The following is a 23798-nucleotide window of genomic DNA, read 5'->3' on the forward strand; positions in this document are numbered from 1 at the left end:
GATGGATCAGGGCTTCTTGTGTGTGTGTGTGTGTGTGTGTGTGTGTGTGTGTGTGTGTGTGTTTATGTATGGCAGGGCCAGCTGTATCTGCTAGTGACAGATCAGGGCTTTCTGACTGAGGAGAAGGTGGTGTGGGAGAGTCTACATAACGTGGACGGAGACGGAAACTTCTGTGATTCAGAGTTCCGTCTGAGACCCTCCGACCCCGAGAGCGTCTACCACGGCCAGCAGGACCAGATCGACCAGGTCAGGACCACCTTCCACTTAAGGCTGTTTGCTTCAACATAGCCTCCTTTATGGTGTCCTTCACCTTTATGGTGTCCTTCACCTTTACGGTGTCCTTCACCTTTACGGTGTCCTTCTTGGTAAATATTCACCCACAGGCTATTGGTTTTGAAATGGATAGATAGCTAGTCACTTTATTTTGTCAATTGTAGCTAACTATTTATGTGCAGGACTTGATTTTATACCCCTAAATTGATTTTAATTGGGTTTATGAAAACACAATTATGATTAATCTGTAAAAATTGGTTTCCTTGCTGTCCTTTGTGTGCTACTACATGAATTCTAGGTATCTGGTGGCCAGACTGGGAGGTCAGGCCTAATACAATGCTGCCACCTGCTGGTTATATTTTAAATTACAGTACTAAAAATGCTGAATGTTAAAATAGGACATGTTAATTGGCTGTTATGAATAAGCCTGTGTACTTAAGGCGGTCCCTGTACAGTCCCATGTACATCCCACAACATCACAGCAAGAGAAACCTGTTTTTTCAAGAGAACTTAATCTTATGTTCCTGCTTCCACTGAGCTTTATTTCCCAGAATACCCAGTGCAATGCTTTCCTCATCTCCTCTCTGGGTTCTGTTCAGAAGCAGTCACTGAGTTTAGTGATGTTTTATATTATACAGAGTCAGACTTTAGGGTAGTACAGGGATTCCAGTGGGTCATTGGGGTTAGTAAGGCAGTGTGTAAGAGGTAGGGATGTGTGTTTTGTGGAACAGTCCTTAGTGAGGCACAGTAGTGAGCTAGTAAAAGGTGGTGTGTAGTTGTGCACACATGGCTCTGTCTGCTACAAGGCTGTTGTCATGGCTGCTGGGAGGCAAAGCTTTTTCAATAATTAATGTTGAAAGTGCATCCCTCCTTTTTCCCCTCCATCCTTACATATATTCATATGTCCTTGTGGGTTTAGACACCTCGAAGGTTTAATGTAGGACTGACATGTCTCTCACATCCTCTGCCTCTCATGCTCTCCCTCTGTTTACTCCCTTTGCTCTTTGCTTATATTGCCTCTTGAATAATAGATGATATTTTTATGTTTCTTCCTGTGTGTCAGTTCATGACATGGCTGTGTTTTGATGGCTAACAGGGTGATCAAGAGTTCAGATTTTACTTCACAAGAGCAGCAGAGGGTGCTGCAATCACACAATTCATTTACATAGAACCATTGTACAATTAAAAAAATTTAATTTTTTCCATCTTCTGTAACTGCTTAATCCTGGTCAGGGTTGTGATGGATCTGCAGGCAGTCCCAGGAACACTGGATGTGAGGCAGGAATAAACCCTGAGAGGGAGCGGCTTCCCAGAGTCAATTCAGAGTTGCTATCAGAGCACCTGCCAGCTATCTTATGCTATTGTATATCGTTTCTGCTAACTGAAGTGAGTGTGTGTGTGCACGCACGCAGGACTACCTGATGGCGCTGTCGCTGCAGCAGGAGCAGCAGGTGTCAGATCTGGGCTGGGAGCAGCTCCCTGAGGGTATCAGTGATCTGGAGCTAGCGAAGAAGCTGCAGGAGGAGGAAGATCGCAGGGCATCTGAGTTCTATCAGGAGCAGGAGGAGGAGCAGGAGCAGGCTGCCGTAGCCGCACAGGCCCAGGTACACACAAAAACACACACACACACCCACAAACCTTCGCAGTGTTTCCTACATGCACATACACATGAGTGACAAAGCAAAAAAGCACATTAAATGGTTTCAGTAAGCACAAGCTCCCAGAACAGCTTCAGTAGACCTTGGCAGATTCTACAAGTCTGTGGAACTTCACTGGAGGGATGATATTCCTTCAGTTGGTGTTTTGAGGATGGTGGTGTAGAGCGCTGTCTAACACGTCACTCCAAAATCTCCCATAGGATTTCAAACAGCTTGAGATCTGGTGACTGTGAAGGCCATTGCATCTGATTTGCTTGTTTTTTTTTAATCCTCATCAAACCATTCAGTGAGCCCTTGTGCCCTGTGGATGGGGGAAGAATCATCCTGGATGTGACCACTCCCATCAGGATAGAAATGTTTCATCACACATAGGATAAAGGGGATCAGTCAGAAGAATTTTGTGCTGATTTGTAATAACTCTTCCCTCTAAGGGGACAAGTGGAGCCAAACCATGGCAGCATAAGAGTGACGCCAAATTGTCCTTTAATTTGTCACCCGTTTGTACGTATGTGTCTATCGATGTACTGTATACACAGTCAACTTCAGAATTATTTTCCTGTAGTGCTTGATGAGAATACTGAGCAAGGAATGAGAGATCACTCCTCAGTTCAGAATCTGTCCAGATCCTCCCGGTCCAAGGTCCTTCCTTGTGGATTCTCCTCATCAGCTTACCACACAGGTTTTTAAATGGGTTTAGGTCAGAGGAGTGGGACAGTCATGTAATCAAGCCTGATTCTTTGGTCATTGGACCAGTCTCTTTGTACCTCATGGAGTCACGGTGCCATGTATCCTAACATGGTTTCCAGACCCTTTACATCCCAGATCCTTCTCCACACATAAAAGTGTGGATTAGATTATTTTCTGTGTAACTATCAGTTGGAAAAAGACTCGGCAATTTTTTTTCCAATCTTCAGCTATCCAGTTTGGGTGAACCTGTGTCCGCTGTAGTCTCAGATTCCTGTTCTTGGTGGAAAGGAGTGAAATACGACGGGGTCTTCTTCTGTTGTAGCTCATCCACCTCGAGGTGTGGTTGCACATTCAGAGATGATTTTCTACTTAACACAGTTGTAAAGAGTGATTATTTCAGATACTGTAGCTTTTCCTCCAGGTTGAACCAGTCTTGCTAGTCTCCTCTCTCATCAACAAGGCTTTTCTGCCAGCAGAACTGCTGCTCACTGGATGATATTGTTTTTCATACCACCATTCTGCACAAACTCTAGAAACGATTTTGTGTGAAAATCCCAGGAGATCAGCAGGTTCTGAAATACTCAAACTGGCACCAGCAGCCATGCCATGGTCAAAGTTATTGAGATCACATTTTTTTGTCCTCATTCTGATGTTTGATATGAACATTAACTGAAGCTCTTGAGCTGTGTCTGCATTATTTTATGCATTGCACTGCTGCCACACAATTGGCTGATTGGGTATCTGCATGAATGAGCAGAGGTACAGGTGTTATATTAAAGTGGCCGGTGAGTGTGTATGGATAATAAGTGTACACAGTACTGCACATTAGGAGCAGATGAATGAAGTTTTGTTTTTAAAAAAAAAAGGTAATGCGTGATGATGCTTTCCATTCATATATTTCAAAGCATGATGCACCAAATAAAAAAAATACAAATGTGAGTGAAGTCATCTAAACTTCATATTGTACAGAACGTCAAACTGGTGGATTTCAGCAGTGGACTATTTGGTTACAGCAATAGGAATCAGCAAGTCAAATCTGCATGAGTTTGTTTTGTTGTCCTGCAGGTGTCCCTGCTTTAAGTTCCTACACCTGAGCTCTTTTCCCCTCTCTCTGTTGTGCAGGCTCAGGCAGCAGGAGGCGCTGTGGCTGAAGGAGCGGTCGCAGCCCCGGCAGGAGGAGCAGCAGCGTGTCCGAGTCCAGGAAAGCACAGTTCCAGCACGGAGCGCAAAGCCAAGAAAGAGGCCAAGGAGAAGGAGAAGTGTGTGATCCTGTAACAGCGCTGCAGCCTGCTCATGGTCTGACTGAAACGCAGAAGGCTCGTCGTTACACACTGACTCAGAGCTGCACAAGGAGTGAGAGAGCGTGACGGAGGAGAGGATCCGCTGTTCCTAAGCCACTGGTGCCTGATGCTGTTTGCTCTCTGAGCTCTGAACACACAGCAGAGCTGATCAGGGGGACAAACTCGCACTGCGTCTCTGATTGAGCTCGCCCGACCTTCCTACAGCCGCACGGTGCACTGCGCTTGTGTGGAGTGACCTCACGCTTCAGGATGGTGGATTTTATAGCAAAATGCACCAGAGGGAGAAATAACGGCACCGTTTTCTTTTTTCTTTTTCTTGATTTCCATTATTGCAATTGTTTATAAAATGTTTTATAAGCTGTTTTATAGCCGATATATATATATATATACGCACTTCTTATACGCAGAGATGCAGTTTCACAGGCAGGATCTTTACACTGGGACAGAGAGGACGCAGCAGTAGCAGGACTACATATCACACTGTAACAGTGTTACACGACGTGCCGTTCAGCTTCTGGGCTTCTGAGGATCACGCCAAACTCGTTCTTCACTTGAAACCGTTGCTATTATGCACTAAAGTCTCGGGTTCTAGATCAGTTTGGGTTAGGGGTGGGCGATATGGCAAAAATATCATCACAATAATTAATCTATCACAATAATTTGTTTTAACAAAGTGCCAGTAAATCTGTAGTGCCACATTTAAAGATCGATGAAGACCTCAGTTTTTATTTAACAATGAATCAGCTGGTACAAAAGCAGATTTTATCACCACAGCTTGTTATTAAGACATATTGGAGTTTGTAACAAGGAACAATAAGGTGACTTGTTAATAAGAGGCCCTATAATAGGTCTAAACCTCTTTTATGAAACATGCAGATGGTCAGCGCTCTGGTGGTATTTTCAGAAAACAAACCTGGTCATATCGCCCACCCTACAACCAGTTTGCCATTGGGGTTTTTATCCTCCTCCGTATTGCGTCTCGCTTAGAACTAATGTCTCCTGCAGCCACGATTTAACGTTTAAGACGTACGTATCATGATGTAGAATCTCTCCTCGCTCCCTCTGTGTGTTTTAGGCCATGCGAGATTGTTAGAATGCAGGGTGTACATGCAGGTGTTAGTTTTGCCGACCCCATCATACTCCAGTGCTCAGCAGCAGCCCTGACCTTCCCTGAACATTACAGCGCACTACATTTCACTAGACACGTTTCTGTCCCTCTGAGTTGCCACTTTAATATGCTGCCACTTTCTGAGCGCCTGCCTCAGTGCTGTTTTGGATTGTAACGGATAACTTTATACGATTTAAGCATTGTGTTATTTTCTCTATTGATCGTGCCACGGCTTCTGCTGTTTTATGTTCACACTAATTGTGATAGCACTGTGTGTAAATATATGTGCACCACTACATCATAGCTGCGCAGTGTAACTCAGCACATTATCCGTGTTACTGCCTTCTCCTGACAAACTTTTACTCTCGATACATTCCAGCAGGATGTTTTCACTCACATTGAGGTACACACACACGCGCACACACACACACACACAGGGATGCTCAGATGAAGGACTGTTTTTAATGCACCTCTGTTGACGTCCTCTCTCTGTTTCACCTTGAAATGATGACTTAAGGAGATCTTACACAGAACGCAATCCGACTGGACGTAATTTCCATTTCAAACTGTTGAGTGAAAACATTTACTTTAAAAATCGTGTTTTATGTGCCGAACTAGCTCAATCTGTGTCCCGTGCATGTTCTGATGTTGCTGAGTGACCGGTGTCCCTGAGCAAGAACAAGAACAGAGCTAGTTAGATTCAGTCAGTGAATTTTGAACTTCATCTTATGATATCATATCATTAGTGTTAGGTGTCTTGCTAGTGAACTTGGCCACCAGTACTTTTGTGTGAAGTTACTAAAGAACTGGATAACACAATTCATAAGGAAATGGCATTTCCAAGTCATGAGTGGGGGTCGATGGAGGTGTTTTAAGAACAATATTTTCAGATGTATTGCTGTATAATCACCTGAATGTGTTAGAAGTACAGTAAATAAACTTCAGTTTATTGAGCGTTAGGACAACCAGGGAAAAAATCCATTGACATTGGCTTATTTGAACAAAATATTTTGATATTTTGAGAAGCGTAGGTTTTGTCCCTGGCAAGCATCCTACACAGTTCGCTTGTCTGAGGTGTGTGTGTGTCCCAGGTCTGGACCTACATGGGGTAGTGAGTGAGACGCTTTTGTCTTATACAAGCCCTTAGTGGCCAAACTCTCTGTACATAAACACAGCTTTCAGCATTTACAGAAACTTTTATACAACACACACACAGTAGTAGGTGTGAAAGGAGACTGAGACAATCTGTAGACTTTTCCATAAACAGATAACCACTCAGGCCTTCAGCGATGGAACACATCCTTGAGTGTCTTGCCATGCTAAAGGAGAATTAGGTAACTGTGGTCAAATACAGGGTTAGAATTTGGGTTTTTACACAGAATGGGGTATGGGTGGGGGGTGTAGTGATCACAAGCAGCATTAAGAGTCGTTGACATGAAGTGGGTCAGCTGCAGAGCACCAGGCCATCTGTTATTTCCACACTCACACTTTACATCACTGAACACAGCGTCTGTACGTAAGCGGAGCTCAGCAGTGTGCTTCACATCGTTCATTAACCTTTAGCCCGGAAGCACAACAGTAAAGCTGACCACATTTAAGAGACAGAAAGGCTTTCGGCCGCGTTTTCCCGGAGGCTGATTATACACTATAGAAAAGAAAACTGAAAAATGCTACATTAATCTGTATTACAGTTATGTAACAAAACAAAACCAAGTTTCCTTTCAACACTAAATACGAAGCAAAACAAAGCTTTCAACAATAGAGCTGGGCAATAATTATTTTAGCAAAAATGTCTGAGTTGCAATTATGACAATAATTAAGAATTTGCTTATGAACTCTCTTATCCATGTCTGTATTCATATCAGATAATTGTGCTTCAGTAAGCAGGAAATGGTATCACTAGAGCAGACTGTTTTTTAACTGGGAATCACAATCATTTCTACCCCCAGGCTTTCTAGGATTGGTTGCGCAACAGAATTTGCTGAATTACACTGATAAACAATGGAAACATCAGTACAGATGAAAACTCTCACCAAGCTCTAATCAACAGTGTCATTATGGACACTAAGATTTTGCCCTTGATTAATAGATGCTGTTTCATGCACCGGGGCCTAATTTAAAAAACAATATGATTAACATCAGATTTTCAGGTTAAACTGATTGTGACTATTTTTCTGTTGTAACTTGTGCTGAAAGCTTCACTGCTATTAATACTGATGGTTTAATTGTGTTGTGGGACTTTTTTTTTTTTAAACCTTTTTTGCCATTGTAATTGGTTCTGCACTGTTATATCAATTGAATGCACTAATAAGGAGCAAAATACCTCATTTTCTACAGAATCAGATGCCAGAGTTAGTGTAAGCACCCTGAAAAGCTGAATCATGCTAATAAACAGGATGTTACCATTAGAAACATTTACAGGGCTAGAAAACATATAAAGCTGTTTGATGGAAAAAAGCTGAGGCTTCTTCCTTTAAAAAAAAAAAAAAAAAAAAATACACTTCTGTCAACAACTCAGCTTTTATCATTTCAGACTAAAGGGGCAGTAAGGCAACATACTCACATAATGTTCAGCTGCACTGAACTTTTGTTCATGCATCTTAAACCACTGTCAAGTCTGTGTGATGTTACTAATGAACTGCATGTGGTTCGAGGCAGATATTTGCAGGAAAGATTTTAGGTGAGACAAACTTCCATTACTTGTTACAGAATGGCTTTAAAAGGTCAGATACTAAATGTCTTCATGATCAACCACAACTCTAAATTTAATTTGTCACTAAACTATTCTTTTAAGGCACAGGTTCCATACCCTGGTCCTGGAGAACCCCCTGCCGTGCACATTTCAGTGTTTCCCTGCTGTAACACACCCACTTCAACTTTGCTGTTAATAAGCTGATTAATTGAATCAGGTGTGTTAGAGCAGGGAAAACTCTACAACATGCAGGACAACAGGAGCAGGAGCAGGAACCTGTGATTTAAGGCTATGCTTAATACACACTGAGGTTACATTGGGGTGAGTTTGTAAACAAAAATCCTGTGCCTGCTTTGCCAAAACCACCTATATGACACTCCTCATAGAGGAAGCTTGGTTTATTTAGCACGTATGTATGCCGTCTACTACAAATGGATCAAATCGGCTCTTGCAACAACCTCTGTGCATCTCTCTTGACATCACAATTTAATGGATTGGTCAATACAAGCAAAATTTCACCTTGCATGTTTAGAGCTAACAGCATCACTGAGTCAGTGATCCAGTTAATACAGTTTCTATTTGTACTTCCTTTCTATATCTATTTACACAAAATCTTTACAGTTACATAAAGGCTGGATATTAAAAGGTCAAATGTTCCTTTGCGTTAAAATGGGTTAATTGTTTATGTATATATGACCAAAACGTGTAAGTTAGCCCAACATTGTGTGTGAAACTAGACGGACATTATCTGTAATACAAGCCTTAGACGAAGGAGAAAAACTTCTGATTAAAGAAATATGCGCAGCGAGACCTGTTGCATTGTGGTACTTCACAGCAAAATGTATTTTAGTGTTCTGACCAGAATACAAACACTTAACAACCTGTAGGATTTTAATGAAGCGGCAAATCCAGAGCACCATGAAACAGGAAGAACACACTGCATGTCTACTGCTACACCCACAGCACTGTTCCTCATTCCTACAGCAGGGTTCCCCAATACTGCACTGCCTATTTCATGCTGTCTCTCTCACACACAAACACACACACACCTCAACTTATCTGCTCTTTAACAAACGCTTCAGGAATTTAAAATGGAAACATCAACACAGGGAGACCCTGAAATCCGCAGTGCAGCATCAGAATTATTAAACACTAGACAAAAGTAAGCAGGTGAGTCTTTAGTCTCCCTTTTTCAAACACAGTTTAAATATACAAAGAAAAGAAAAAAAAAAAAAAAAAAAAAAACTCAAACTGCACAAGCTGCCTGTACAGTGTGGTGTGCTAAAGTAAGACATCTGTGTACTTTTTACAGCTCACAGGAAAACAGCTGAGGAACAAGTCCTACATTTAGCTTAACAAAGCTCTATACAAAAAAAGGCTTGTTTACAATATTCAGTCCAACAATTTAAAAACATCAAATATCTCAAACTTAAAAAAAAAAAAAAAAAAAAAAAAGCAAAGAAATTAAGTTATAAAATGTATTAGTTTTTTCTGCTGCAAAAGAAGAGGGGGTTGCTAGAACCTCCCTTTGAAGGGTTTGAATCCTCCACTGCTGCCAGCCATTGGGACGTTTGTGATCTGGACGATTCTGTTCATGCCACCGGAGGAATGGCTGCAAACACAAATACAGGTTTTTACCATCTTTGTAGCTAAATAAAATGTTATACACACCTCTAATCCTAGTACCCACGCTTTTTCTTAAGGAGTCCCACCACGTGTTGAAATATGTAACAGTTGATTGCTCCCGCTGGTGGAGAATCTAGCACTTGCTAAACAACTGGTGTGAAAGAGGCAAATCCCTGAAGTGCCCTGGGTAGCAGAAGGGAACCTGTACACACCTGGAATGTGGAGCCATCATGGCAGGTCGACTTTCTCCCATGCGCCGGTTATCAGGGAAACCTCCACTCTGAGAGCCGCTGCTATGCCAGTCCTTTCTGGGTCCCTGATCCCGGCCATGCCTCTCCACCACGACCTGCCTTCCACTGCTGAAATGCTGCTCAAACACACAAACCGAGGAAACAATATCAATCACGATTTAGAAATCTGTGGCCACTATGAACTACAACATTGGTTTTCATGTACAAATAAATAAAGAAAATAAATGGCTTATAGCTATTTGTAATCAAAGCAGCGGTGAGATTTGTAATGGCTCACCTGCTCGCCCATGACTGCAGGTCTGCCTCCATCTCGGCTATTGAAGGTACCTCTGCCACGACTGGCTGAGGAGGCGCCTCTCATGTTAGGGCCCGGCCCATCTCGGCCCGAGTGCTCGGGACGCATCCGCACTGCTCCCCTGATACAACATACATCACTCCGTTTAACATAAAAGTGGCCAACCAAAGGCAAAGCACAGAGACTATCACATAAAGCGACACTTCAGGTGACTTATCGCCTCACCTGCAGCTTCAACCACTACAGCACCAGATCTCCCAGATTTGGGAAAACTGGACCCATGGCTGCCAAACAATTCATTCTAATCTAATCCTGCTGATGGACTAACCATTTCCTACACATTTTACTGCTTTCCTCTCCTGTTCCAACACAAGTGCACAATCATCCAGTCCTACTGCTCCATGTTTTTACCTGACATCAGATGGTTTGCTGCTTATGCCGCCGTCATTTTTCCAGCTTGTGTGGCCGGTGTCTCTGGCCGAGCGAGAGTGGCTCATGGCTGGAGGAGGAGCTCTGCCTCCTGCTGGCCGCTCAGGCATTGACACAGGGCGACGTTCATCTCTGTCACGAATATCCCTCCGGTCTGTGTCGCGAAGATCAGAGCGGCCTGAAGGGGGAGGAGGCTCGGCCCGGCGCACACCATCAAAGCTTTTAGGGTAGCGCTCGAACCCAGAACCTTCACGCCGTGGGTCAGGACGATTCTTCTTAGCCTCTGGTTCACCATCAAATCGATTCCGCCTAAAAACCACATGGTCAGTGTCTAAGCTACACGAACCTTTATAAAAATTCCACTTGATCCCTTAAAATTCTTCCTTTAGACAATCCCCACGCCAGTTTACCCATCATTAAGTTACAGGGAAAAAACCCTAAAGTGAGCTTAAACTTTTTTTTTTTTTTTTTTAACAGTACCTAAAATTTTAAATATTGCTAGAGTCTTTTCCTAAAAAGCCCAAAATTGTGTCCCTTCAGCTTAAAATATTTACTCTAGCTTTTAGCCAAGTATCCCTATTGTGTACAATTTTTTTTAAACTTAGAAATGAAAAGTGATAAATAAATGAAGTTTTTATTTGTACCGTACCTGTCAAAGTTGTTGGGCTGGACTGGAGTATTGTCTGGGAAACGTGTTCTGTCTCTGGAGCTGAAGTCACTGAAGCGGCCCTGCTGTCGGTTACTGTAGTCTGAGGCTTGGCTCATACGGCCCTCTGACTCTGGCTGAATCTTCTTGTTGCCGTTCCAGTAAGAGTCATCCCTCCTGCAGAAGGCAGATGAATCAGTAAACACATTGCCTCAACTTAAGTGAAGTACATAACACTTGGATTTTGAAAGCAAATACCCACTAGTCTTTTTTTCCTCTAGTGAAACTCACACACAGGGCACAATCAAAATATCATGGACCTCTCAGGCTTTTACCACAACCCCTGGTAGACAAATAAGACTTTGACATTCCTGATGTGAGTCAGCATCTGACTCGATCAGACTTATCTTGCATTTAAGCAGCTAAAATCATAGCTCTCTCTTCTATATGTTTTTACAACCTTCTTCAGACAAACCATATATTTTCTCTATGTATCCTAAAGTACAGTAAAGTTTTTATTTTATGAACCTATGACTTCTGTAAAAACTGGTCTGCGTTTTCATCGAGGTGATGGAATGCCTTGGCAGCACTGGGCTGGGTACCTGTGGTCCACGTCACGGCCTCTCTTCAGGTTGTTGCGTTTCTCCTGCTCATAGCGTAGCTGTTCTTGTTGCCTCCTCAGCTCCTCCCGCTCCCGAGCAAGGCGCTCTGCTTCTTTTCGTCGTTCCTGCCAGTCACACCACACCAAATTATACGAGCAGAATCAGAAGGCTGTCACACATGCAAACAAAATCACATTTAGTGGCAGAGTAGCTGACCTGTTCTATGCGGATCCTCTCTCTCTCTAAGCGCTCTCGCTCCATGCGTTCACGTTCCAGTTTCTGCCTCTCCATCTCCAGCCTCTGGCGCTCACGCATCAGGTTCTCCCTCTCCTCACGCTCTCGCATTACTCGCAGCCGTTCACGCTCTCTGCGCTCTCGTTCTGCCATCTCGCGTCGCCTGAACAGCAGTTACGTATTTAAAACTAAAGGTTAGACTTTTTGTGATTGGCATGCATGGCTGTGACTTTATATCAAAACAGAGCTCAGAGAAAGAGAACCCATACATAAACAAGAGTGTGTGTGTGTGTGTGTGTGTGTGTGTGTGTGTGTGTGTGTGTGTGTGAGAACAGGGCTCACCTGCGCAGTTCCATTGCCCTGCGGACTCTCTCCATTCTAACCATGCGCTCACGCATCCTTTGTTCCTTCATTTTCTCAAAGGGAAGGATGTCTTTATTGCCACCTTTGTTGGGAAAAGGCCTTCCTTTCTTCATTGCTTCTATCTGTGGGAACATTAATCAACATTACTGAAATCACATGAAAAACTGGAGTAAGGGGTTTATAAGTGCAACATGTCAGTCAATTAGAATAAATTCTGTCCCGATTCAATTTAACTTTATTATATATGCACACGGTTGTATCAAAATGCCACCCTTGAGCAAAAAAGGTGATTGATTAACTGTCGGGTTCTCTAAATTAGAAGCCACATTTATCTTCAGTAAGAGCTTCATCTTTGTCAGGGTGGTGGCAGAGCCTAAACCCCGTTTTCATTTTAGTGTTGTTTCAGTTAGGGTTTTAGTCGAGTTTAGGCTGATTTATCCCATAGCACATTCAATTTTTGTGTCAGCCACCATTTAACACTCAATTACATAAGTCATATGAATGCTACTTGGAAAGATAAAAACTGAAATTCACTGCATAGTGTTAGGGGCAACATTTCGTTTTGACTTAGATATAATCTATTTAATATTAGTGTATAACTTTATTTCAGTTTTTTTTTGTAGTTTTGTACTTAATGTTATAACAATAACCCTGAGATACATCCAGAGCAAAATGACAAAGGCAAGCAAAGCAGAACAGACATGCATGTAAAGGTTAGAACACACAAACCTCTTCAGGAGGAATGAGCCACCGAGGACGTCTATTCATCATATTGGGAGCAGCAGGCTGCAGAACGAGATGAATATTCTGACGGTGAGTCATTATATTAGTAACTTTAATAAACTTAAAAAGAATAAAAGCCAGATTTACATAAAATACAGAATAAAAAAGTACTCAATCAGAATGGTTCTAATGAAAGGACATGGTACATCAGCAGCACCTTGTCAAACCTCCCTCCCCTTCTGAACGGCAGCCGAGGTTTGTTGAAGCCTTGCTGGCCTTTAGACTGGTCAAGCATGAGCATCTTCCCTGGACTCTTCCCTATGCGGAAGGAGCATAAAAAGGGTTAACACACTGCCCCATAAATGCAAACCGAACTTTCCAAAGGTAGAATCATGCAAACTATTGGTGAACTTACGCCCATGCTTCTTCTCGTCCTTCTTGGGGTCAGAAGCAGAGCTAGAAGATGGAGCGTCAGACTTGGTGCTTTTGGACTCCTGTTTCTTGGAAGATTCTTTGCTGTCCTTCTCAGCTGGCTTCTTCTCTTCCTTTTTGGAGGAGGCCTGAGTCCTGTGGAGATGTTTCAAAAGCATAGGTGAGCAACAACCATTCCCATGTGAGAACATGTACGTGCAGGTTCAGGAACATTTACAAGTCCTCACTTGCTAGCGGTCTTCAGCCCAGTAGAAACACGTTTCTCCCCTGATGCTTTATTGGATCCTGTTTTATCCTCTGCTTCTTTTTTCAAGTCCTTCTTGAAAGGGTCACTTTTAACCTGAAGCACAAACACCATGAGGTTCCCCAAGAAAGCAAAACATGCAAGTGACATTCTTTGTCTGTTGTTTCTGTGCACTTTGGGCTTGAGATATTCCAGAATGTGTTAACAGGTGTTTCTTCATTCTTATTTTATTCCAAAGTAATATGGGAACAAAAAACAAAACAAAAACAAAACAAAACAAACAAACAAACAAACAAACAAACAAACAAAAACCCATGTCATCCACACTGAAATAGAACGGAAGATATGAAATGGTCTTTACTTTACTTTTAAGTAATTTCTGATTGCAAAAAATTGCTAAGTAAGCTGAAACATTTACTCAAACTGTATAGTGTAAATGCAGCACAAGTTTTATTGCAGTTCAGTCCTTACCCTGTCCACAGATATCTGCTGTCCGTGGAGCTCAGTGCCATCCAGGTGGGATATGCATCGTGCCACTTCAGCACTGGAGGACATTGTCACCAAGCCATAGCATTTTGCTCCTGGGCTGCGGGCATTGGTGACTACTTTGGCACTGAAAACCTTGATTGAAACAAGTAAACAAACTTGCAGGTGAATGGGAGGCAAAAGATTACACTTTTTTGTCACACGCACACACAAAAAAAAAATTAAAACAGTGTTTTAACTGACACTACTCAAAGCACAACGTGTGTCCCCCTTTCCAACAGAGGACCATTACCTTTCCATATTTGCCAAAAAGATTCTTTAAATCAGCTGCTTTGGTGTTAGATGACAGGCCACTAACCCACAGGTTACGAGTAGAGCTAGTGCTGCTGTTGTTTCCTGCTGAATAGAAACCACAAGCAAACAGGTGATGACATCACCACTCACACCAGCAAAAAATAAAAAGCCCATGTTCCCACATGTTAATGTTTATCTACAATGACTGACTTCAAAAAAAAAAAAATTATAACAAGTATTATAATTGTATAATAACAAGTTTCATGCCAGCAGTAATTTAAGTATCATGTCATAAAATTATGACCTTTTCACTAGAAATGAATGGATATGGCATAGTGTATTAAATTTATTATTCCACACACATGCAAGAGAAAAACTAGGTACATATCACAGGTACATATCTTATCTAGAAATGTGTTTAGAGATTCTCAAAACAAAGCAATATTTTAGTCAGACCCTCTTCCACTTCAGCCTCAAAAATACCTATTAACCTGCATCACTAAGAATGCTGCATTCAAACTCATCTTTATGGCAGCAGTGATTGTTTTTACACTTCAGTTCATCACCAGGACTGTTATTTTAATAATCATATAAGGTAAGCTATATATTCATGGTGTGTGTTCTTAATTTACAGATTATGAAAAAGCTGTATTATTTGTGCAACTAAAACATTAGACAGTTTTTTTAAAATTACGTTTCCTCAAAATAGCATTTTAGGACCATCTCTAAAATTATTTGGGAATGGATCTTTAATTTGAAACTACAGAAGCCTTCCAAACTGCCTTTGAGGGAAAAGGGTCAGAAAAGCCAAGCAACTGAAAGCTGTTTCGGGGCAGAGCTAATTTGAAAGCTGGATAAATGCGAAAGCCTGAAACGACAAAATAACTACAGTTCATTGCATTGTTATAGGTTTTAAACATTACAAACCATTGACTCCCACAAGATTCTAAGGAAGAAGTGTAAGAAATGCATTCTTACCTTTTTCATCTTTTGTGGTCTTCCCATCTCTGTCTTTTGAGGTGCTAAAATGCAAGTATTGTGAGAGCAACAAAGAGAAAAATGAGCAAATCATACAAGAACATGGTCATGTTTGGGCAATGAGGTACATATTCATATAAAACAACCATCTTTCAAAATGCTGGTCTGATGCATTACAAAAAAAAAGAAAAAAAAAAAAGAAACAATCCCCATAGGTAAGGCTTGCACTTGGGTAACACTCCAATAAGGCTTCTTTCATTGCTTTTCCACAGGAGCAAGGTGGGTCAGGTTTTCTGCCAATTTATTTTCTTGATCAATGAAATCTTCTGGAGTGTGTTCAACTTCACAGCGAATCACTTCATTGGACTGATAAACCCCTCTGTCATCTCTGGAACTATTGCTCTTTTTAACCCATAAGTATGGACTGGAAAAGGCAATAAAAGTGCTGGATATGCGAGTAACAGCGGTGTTCTCATCTCCTCGCCACCCATTACCCAACTTCAAAAAATGGCCAAACAAATCAAAGGAAACCAATGGCAGGGATTAGGTACAATGAGCAACTCGTTATGGGAAAAAAATCTTGCAGCTACTCACAATGCTGAGTTTTTAGTGATCTGGAACCTGGAAGAAGTATCTTAAAGAACTGACATAGAAAGACAAACCTCTTTGCTTGACCTGCTGCCCCAGCAGAAGAGGGGCCTTTCTTCCCAGAATCCTTTTCTTTGTCTCCCGTTTCAGCTTTCTTCATGGCCTCCCTGCTGTCTTTCTTGGTGGCATCAGTCTTCGGGCCGTCGTCTCTCTTACAATCTTTATGGCTGTCCTTTACTTCGGCCATCGAGTCTGCCTCCTGCCTCGTCTCGGCAGAGGCTTCCGGCTCCTCGCAGCCCTTGTCTGCCTCAGAATCTGGAAGTTTCACATGTTTACCTGTTTCCAGGAGGTCGTCGCCATCCACATCCAGCGTGATGGCATCTTCTGCCTGGATGGTGACGGATATGTTATCATCTTCGACCTCTTTGGCAGGTTCGGGAGCGGCTTCGCTCTCCAAGGCCTCCATCACTGGGACTTCTGCCTCAGCCTCAAGCTCAGGCTCCAGCTCTGCCTCAATCTCAGGCTCTGCCTCGGCCTCAATCTCAGACTCTGCCTCCAGTTCTGGCTGTGCCTCAGGCTCGACGAGGCCATCCCCGTCGGAGAAGGATTTAGTATTTTCACGAGTAGCATCATCAGTATCAGTTACATCTGAGGGATTTAACAAGGATAAAACATGGCACAAACACATGGTTTAGCATTCACATCTCGGAACTACATCACCTAGAAAGTAGAATAGAGAGCAAGTTTAATGTTAGTGGTCATCGGGGGTGAGGAAACCACACGTTTAACACAAAACATACATTCCTTAGAAAAATGGAGGGATTCACAATCTTCTAAGTCATCTTTCTTATAGTGTAGAGAATACAATCCAACAGTATTCTTCCTTGGTCCAATCTTTAAAAGCTCCTTTTCCCCCAGTGGCCGGATTGGCTGGCATGTACTTCTCTGGGGGAAACGGCAATGTGCCAAACAAGTCCATTTTTCATCAGTCTCAGGGAAGCCATGAGGCCTTTCAAGGCCATGTTCAGCAACATCTTTGGAAGGCTCCCCTGGAGTGTGGAGTGGAGCACTCCTCGTCAGGTAAGGGAGGGAAAACAGAGCACCTCGTCCTTTCTGATTCACTGGAGAAAGTCAGTCCATCCGTGCCACTGCACTCTGTCCACAACACTACTAAAAATCGGCACCTTCTGTGCCTTTCCAGTCTTGACTGTGTTCCAGGCAAAAGCAGAACAGAATGATGGTAATTTCTGCCTTGCAGTCATGATGCACTGCTCTCGAAAAGCAGAGAGTCGAGACAATAGCATACCATCTTCTGAGCATTTATCCAAGGTATGCATCGTGACTCTGCTTCCCATCAGTCAGATTTAATGTCCACAGCTGAGAATAACTGTTGATGCAGTGACTCTTGACCTGTAATGAAGAATGACGATGACGAGTCCTTGCGATTTTGAGAAGCATCCTCTGTGATTCAGAAGCTGCATGACGAAGGCACTTTTCCTGAAACAAGTCCTACTTATGATGCGTTGGATACAACATGTTTGAAGAGAACCTGTAAGCTCAGATCTCTCATTTGATGCAGCACTTGTGCTGGACATTAAGTGAAAATGTTTTTGATATGGTGGTTTTGTGGTCTGTCCTTAGTGAGAGATGAGGAACAGTGAGGTTGCGCAGAGGTTCAAAAGCAAGGAGCAAAATGAGGAAGGAGAGTCCCACCTTCAGAGAAGCAAAGAACCTGTGGAGCCTAAAAATGTTATCAATCCACACTAACTTGAGACCAAACATACCTTTCTCAGATTCCTCCTCTTCAGGTTCCTGAAAAGAAGAGAACAATTAAGAAATAGAGCTCACTGAAACCTTTAAAATTCACTCAAGTTCATTTTTGCACTAGCATTCAGTCTTTGATATTTATAAATAGTACCACCCCCTCCTTAAGGTGCTGCACAACTAAAAACCAAAGATTTGCTGCAGATAAGTTTTGTCAAGAGCGTAAAGACAAAAAGCTACATAGAGATAAAATCCCCCATGAATTCAAGATGTTTGATGAAGCAGCATGACAAATATTTTTTTCCATAAAGCCCCTTGCCTTTGAAAATGCCTCTTCTTCCATTGTGGTGTCAACGTCAGAGTCATTCTTTCTTCCTGAACAGAAATAGCACATTCAAAATGTTTCGTGATGCACTCAATGTACGGACTTCAACCTATGAGCTGCTATTCAGGTGCCTCCTGCTTTTTTCTTATTGATTCTCTTCAAAAGTTTATCATGAAACTCTATTTACCTTTGGATTTTGCATTCTTTCGGGTAGTTGTGTCAGCTGAAACAGGGATCTCGATGTTTTCTGGATCACCACCTTCGTCTTCTAATGCCTATAGTCAGGGAATAATAAAAATTACATCACACACAGACACACACAAGTTGGCTCACTGACCAGTGTTCAGGTTAGAAACGGATTTCTACCTGAACAAAAGCCTTCAACAATAGTGAAGTTTTTTCTATTTTCAAATATAGTTCAAGAGGCAATACAACAATTATAACGTAGTTTTTCAGTTTTGTTTTTATTTTCACACAGTATGTTTTATTATGGGAATTTTACGTTATTTCTTGGATTTCTCCCATGTGAAAGTTAATAAAGTAAAAATTTGTCGTGTGTAAGGCTGAACACCAAAATGGCTTCCTGTTCATTTATTACACCCTTAATTGGGTATTAAGTAATAGCAGTGTACACACTATCCAGTGCCACTTCAGAAAATGATGGCTTCCTCTTGAACCGATTCCTCTAAAGGTCATTTTAATATGGACATCTTAACATAAAATGAGATTTTGACATTTCAGTTTAAAATCCTTTTGCACAAACTGCCCAAATTCGCTTCACTTTTTTTTTTTTTGGTCTGTGCATGACATCACATCCTTAAAAGATACACATTACCCCATAAAGAGCACCAGGGACTACTTCTACACATATTCCCTACTGGGAATGCAGAACAACTCAACAGGGTTTAAAATTCATGATTAAGAAGTGAACAACTTTAAACACTCAAATCTCTGTCTCAGCTTGCTTCCACAGACTGCATGCTGATGTCCTTTGCTGTCCTTTTCAGTGTCTTATTCGCTCTTGGACCTTGGCCTGTCCCCAAACCCTCAACCAATCTAGTCACTTAAAAATCTCTTTAGAGGCACTTCATTTGGTTTTGTGGAATCTGACAGTTTTTTTGAGGCCCCAGAGAAGCAATGCTCGAATTTTTTTGCCTTTGTCCAACAGATCACAGTGTTTGTAATCTCTAAAACCAGGTTTTACTACAAGTTAAAAACGCGCGAGGCTTTTTTTCCCCCCTGTGTGCTATAAACAACTGTAGAGAGATTCAGAGACAGAAAATTTTTTTTAAAAAAAAGGAGAGATGGGTATGCTAATTACTTCACAAACCACTCCTGCTACAAAACAAAAAGACACGGTGTCCTCTTTTACAGCCACTGACACACATCACTGATGTCGGTAGAGGCCTTCAGTGTGTTTAGGTTTGAAGCGCAGTCTCACGTTACAAATATACAGGAGAATGTGTTTATGCTGTGCCCTTTGCAAAACACTCGCTCTCTGTTTGTATAAAGCAAAAGGCTCGGGGTTTGTCGAAATCGTTAAACCGTAGTCAGCGAGCTGTAAACAAATAAAGCTCGAGCTTTAAAATAAATAAATAAAAATAAAGGGGGGGGGGGCGCACACGCAGCTAGCATGCTCACAGCTACGCCATTAACTAGCTAAATGCCGAAGTATAAATAAAAAAAAAACCAGTTTATCCACCCACATATAATAATTTATTTAGAAATTGTGCAGCTAATAAAGAAATATGCTAACAACAACACGACCGTTTTATGCATTAGTTAACTATTTGATAGCGAACTAGCTCACGCCTTGGTTTATGCAGAGCTAGCATGCTAACAGCTTCAGGTTCGCCGTTGTGTTTAGTTTAAGCGAATTTACCTGTTTCAGTCTTGCAATGAGAACATTTTTCACTCCTGTAACATCCAGGTTCCTGCGCTTAAGTTCAGTTTTTAAATCAACAACGCGTAAATCCGTTATCTTCTTAGTCTCTGCTGAAATGGCACCGGACGCCATTTTAGTTCTCCACTTCTGTACGGCGAAGCGACGAAACGACGTCAGAACTGACGCTACCTCAGAGGTCAGTGACGTCAAGACGTAAATACGGGTTTACGCCACCAAGAGCACAAACAACAACGACAACAACAACAACATAATAATAATAATAATAATAATAATAATAATAATAATAATAATAATCGTGTTTTGTTAAAATCCAAATAAATATTTATTTACTGAAAGTACAATAGCATTTTTATACATACACAGTCACCGTCCACTTTATTAGGAACACCTGTACACCTGCACATTCATGCAGTTATCTAATCAGCCAATCATGAGGCAACAGCGCAATTCAAAACCACAGAACTGTCGCTCACTACGATTTTTGCACAATTGTAAACTCTAGAGACTGTTGTGTGTGAAATTCGCAGGAAATCAGCCGTTTATGAAATACTCAAACCAGCCCTTCTGGTACCAACAACTACACCACAATCAGAATCAGAGATCACACATTTTCTTTACTCTGATGTTTGATGTTAAGTTTATCTGCATGATTTTTTTGCATGCATATATATATATATATGCAAACTGAAACTGCATATATATATATACATATATATATATATATATATATATATATATATAAACTGAAGCATGCCACCTCATCTGTGAAGCATGGTGGAAGTAGTGTTATGGCATGGGTATGTATGGATGCCAATGGAACAGGGTTCCCTTATATTTATTGATGATATGATTGCTATCTATCTATTTATCTATCTATCAATCAATCGATTGATAGATAGATTATTGATTATCACTGAGATGAAATAGTAATTGTATAGATCATCTAGAGTCATCTAGAGTCAATGCTTGCCTGAAGTCTGGACACTGGGTTTCTTCCTTGGTGATGCTCTTCCAGGCATTTACTGCAGCTGTCTTCTGTTCTTGCTTGTTTTGGGGGCGCTTTGCCTTCAGTAAGTGAAATGCATGCTTCAGGTGATTGACTTGGCCATTGCAGTAAATCCACTTCTTTGCCTTAAAAAAAATCATGGGTTGCTTTCGAAGTATGCTTCAGGCTGAATTTTGACTGACTCTAAACAAATAATATACCCCTATACACTTAAGAATTCCTCCTGCTGCTTTTGTCAGCGGTCACATCAACACTAAATACAAGGGAACCCTGTTCCATTGGCATCCATACATGCCCATGCCATAACACTACTTCCTCCATTCTTCACAGATGAGGTGGCATGCTTCAAACCACGAGCAGTTCCTTCCCTTCTCCATACTCTTCTCTTCCCATCTTTCTGGGGTTTGAAAAATTTCTTTGTCTCATCTGTCCATAGGATGTTATGCCAGAACTCCAAATGTTTTGGAAAATTCTAATCTGGTCTTCCTGTTTTTGAGGCTTACCAATGGTTTACTTATCTTGTGGTAACCCCTCTGTATTTACTCTAGTAAAGTCTCAATTGTTGATTTTGACAGATACACCTACCTCCTGGAAAGTGTTTTTCTTCCACCAGGGAAAGAATTCTTCTGTCATCTACCACAGTTCTTTTCTGTGGTCTTTCAGGGCTCCCGAGCTCTCTAGTGCATGCATGCTTTTTTTTGGAAGAATGTAAAAAATAGTTGATTTTGCCCCACCTAATGTTTCTGCTAGCTCTCCGATGGGTTTGTTTTGATTTTTCAGCCTAATGATGGCTTGATTCACTGATAGTGACAGCTCTTTGGACTTCATAGAGTTAACAGCCACAGTTTCTAAATGCAAATGCCACACTTGAAATCAACTCATCCTTTATCTGCTTACTAGTGAGTGAAATAATGAAGAAATAACACACACCTGGCCATGGAACACATAAAACATGCTGTAATTCCTACACCATTCATTTCATTTGGATGTAAATATCCTAAAATTAAAGCTGCACTTGGAGTTCATACTCCTTATTTGTTATCTCAACTCCAATATGCGGTGGTAGACAGCTAAAACACAATAACTTTCTAAATATTTATGGACCTGACTGTATACAATGGATTCATGAATTGTATTTAAAAACGGGGGGGGGGGTAACTTTAGGTACGTTTATGTTATATGGGATGCTACATGCACATAAAGTTTTATTATAAAGGAAACACAACACACATCATAAAGAGTTACCTAACTTTATTAATATTATTATTTTAAAACTAACGTAAATCCCAAGGCTTATCGCCCTGGGATCATTAAGTCTATGAATGCATGGATACCTGCCATTAAGTACTGTATTCCAACACTCCATTCAAAATTACAGTTTTTTCCTCCTAAAACTCAGCAAACAGAGGAAATCCATGGCCTCAGCACACTTTTTTTTTTTTTCAATGCACTCCTGTTTTTTTTGTCTCTCATGTGCAAGTATATGCAAGTTAGCTAGTTAAGAATAATATTAGTGTTAGGCTTTCACAGCAGCAAAAAGAAAACAGGAAAATCATAAAACAACAGTTTGCTGCACAGCTCTAGAGAGAGAAAAAAGAATGCATTCATGAGAGTGTGTGCGTTTGTGTTCATCTGAACAGAGTAATCAGCCTATAAGAGTCACTTTCGGAGATGTGAAGAGATGAGAGACAAAGGGGAGGGAAAAAAAAAATCCAGGAAAGCATGAGGAAATCAATACTCAGTTTTATAATTCCTCCAGGCTGTGTGGTGACTGTGTTTGTGCCAGAGATCCCCACTGAACCAAGCAGTGACAGTTCATCGAGAGCACGTGGCCCAACACAGCTTTGATTGTAATGATACTAATAACAGATACAACAGATACAGGCGACATTCAGGATTTTTTTCCCCCCGATGGTGAGGTTGAGGTGCACAGTGGGATCCATCAGGACTTGAACGTATGCTGATCCCCAGAGGTGAGAAGAGTGATGATGAACGCTGTGGGAAGGTGAACACTGATAACAAGAGCCCATCTCAAACATGATCTCACTTCCTAATTAAGGAATGTGTTGATTCGCTTTTAAAAAAAATCATTTGCAGATCACACTGGCTAAAACATGAACCTAATCAATATACTGATCGATAAAATGAGTCCTGCAATGGTTTATAATGGAGGTTGATATTCTATTCCAGTAAAGCAAGGCATTAGGTATATAAAAATGCTTCTTTACCAGAGCAGCTCTTCTTGCCTGCAAGTCTGTAAAGCCTGACAGGCCCGTTATCATCTATATGTGCAAAGAAATGCATTGCAAGGATCCATGCAAAATAAAATAAAATTAAAATAAAAAAACCAAAAACAAAAACAAACAAAAAAAAATATACTATGACACTTGTGAAACAATTAAAAGCTACATAAAAGCTTTATAAATACAAATAAAATTTGAAATCCTTAATGAAAATGTAATTTCTAGCATTATTGGTACTATGATAGCTGGCAGTCAATTTTTTTTTCTTCTTTTTCATTTTTCGATATTGGATCTGCACAGGTAATTCATGCCATCTTTGGTTGAATGTGTTACTGGAAAAAAATGAAAATAAAACAAAACATACAACAGTACAACGACCAAAAAAAAAAAAAAAAAAAAAAAAAAAAAAAAAAAAAAAAAAAAAAGTCACTAGAAAAACAGCATCAACTTTCAGAGGATAACTGCGCCTCTATGTCCACTCTACAGATGGGGCACTTTTTGTTAGTGAGGAGCCACTGATCCACACACAGCTGATGGAAGAGGTGCATACAGGGGAGGCGCCTACAAAACAGACAGACACAAAATCCCGAGTTTAAGGCCCGACAGACAGCAAGTAAGACTAGACAGACAAATGAGAGCAAGAT

At 41.2% G+C, this 23798-nt stretch overlaps 3 protein-coding genes across 6 annotated transcripts in view; 1 reads left to right on the plus strand and 2 right to left on the minus strand.

Moving 5' to 3' along the window:
* The window catches only part of mindy2 (MINDY lysine 48 deubiquitinase 2), a 34915-nt gene extending 26388 nt beyond the window's left edge, over window positions 1-8527 (plus strand). Inside the window, exons 7-9 of the mRNA XM_026937436.3 lie at window positions 76-246; window positions 1686-1877; window positions 3741-8527. Of these exons, the coding sequence (XP_026793237.3) occupies window positions 76-246; window positions 1686-1877; window positions 3741-3893 (516 nt within the window). The 3' untranslated portion in view covers window positions 3894-8527. The remainder of the gene's footprint in view (window positions 1-75; window positions 247-1685; window positions 1878-3740) is intronic.
* A 65-nt stretch (window positions 8528-8592) lies between these two features.
* On the minus strand, window positions 8593-20080 carry sltm (SAFB-like, transcription modulator). 2 transcript variants are annotated; one of them, XM_026937553.3, is made up of 20 exons: window positions 19882-20080; window positions 18187-18274; window positions 17994-18049; window positions 17695-17722; window positions 15985-16558; window positions 15323-15366; window positions 14343-14446; window positions 14036-14185; window positions 13548-13660; window positions 13304-13455; window positions 13106-13206; window positions 12895-12951; window positions 12145-12287; window positions 11785-11965; window positions 11569-11693; window positions 10970-11143; window positions 10303-10629; window positions 9874-10012; window positions 9558-9712; window positions 8593-9331 (listed from the first exon to the last, which is right to left on the minus strand). In XM_026937553.3, exons 1-20 carry the CDS (start codon window positions 20014-20016, stop codon window positions 9235-9237), a joined length of 2943 nt encoding a protein of 980 aa, XP_026793354.1. In that variant the 5' UTR covers window positions 20017-20080; the 3' UTR covers window positions 8593-9234. The 2 variants fall into 2 exon arrangements, with proteins under 2 accessions (XP_026793354.1, XP_026793352.1); XM_026937551.3 differs by having other exon boundaries at window positions 14343-14449; window positions 19882-20079.
* Window positions 20081-22147: 2067 nt separating this feature from the next.
* The window catches only part of rnf111 (ring finger protein 111), a 38914-nt gene continuing 37263 nt past the window's right edge, over window positions 22148-23798 (minus strand). For all 3 annotated transcript variants that reach the window (XM_053229344.1, XM_053229343.1, XM_026937526.3), the window contains exon 15: window positions 22148-23715. In XM_053229344.1, coding sequence (XP_053085319.1) covers window positions 23598-23715 — 118 coding nt within the window. In that variant the 3' untranslated portion in view covers window positions 22148-23597. The remainder of the gene's footprint in view (window positions 23716-23798) is intronic.

Source organism: Pangasianodon hypophthalmus, chromosome 25 (genome assembly GCF_027358585.1).
Source record: "Pangasianodon hypophthalmus isolate fPanHyp1 chromosome 25, fPanHyp1.pri, whole genome shotgun sequence".
Taxonomy (NCBI): domain Eukaryota; kingdom Metazoa; phylum Chordata; class Actinopteri; order Siluriformes; family Pangasiidae; genus Pangasianodon; species Pangasianodon hypophthalmus.

Excerpts from the sequence above, each read along its gene's own strand:
- sltm (XM_026937551.3), bottom strand. The coding sequence starts at position 20,016 with ATGGCGTCCGGTGCCATTTCAGCAGAGACTAAGAAGATAACGGATTTA. Across the intron at positions 14,450-15,322 it reads GACCACAAAAGATGAAAAAG|CAGGAAACAACAGCAGCACT; the intron begins GTAAGAATGCAT and ends GTTTCTATTCAG. Across the intron at positions 12,952-13,105 it reads GGGGAGGGAGGTTTGACAAG|CCTGCTGCTCCCAATATGAT; the intron begins GTGCTGCTGATG and ends CTCGTTCTGCAG.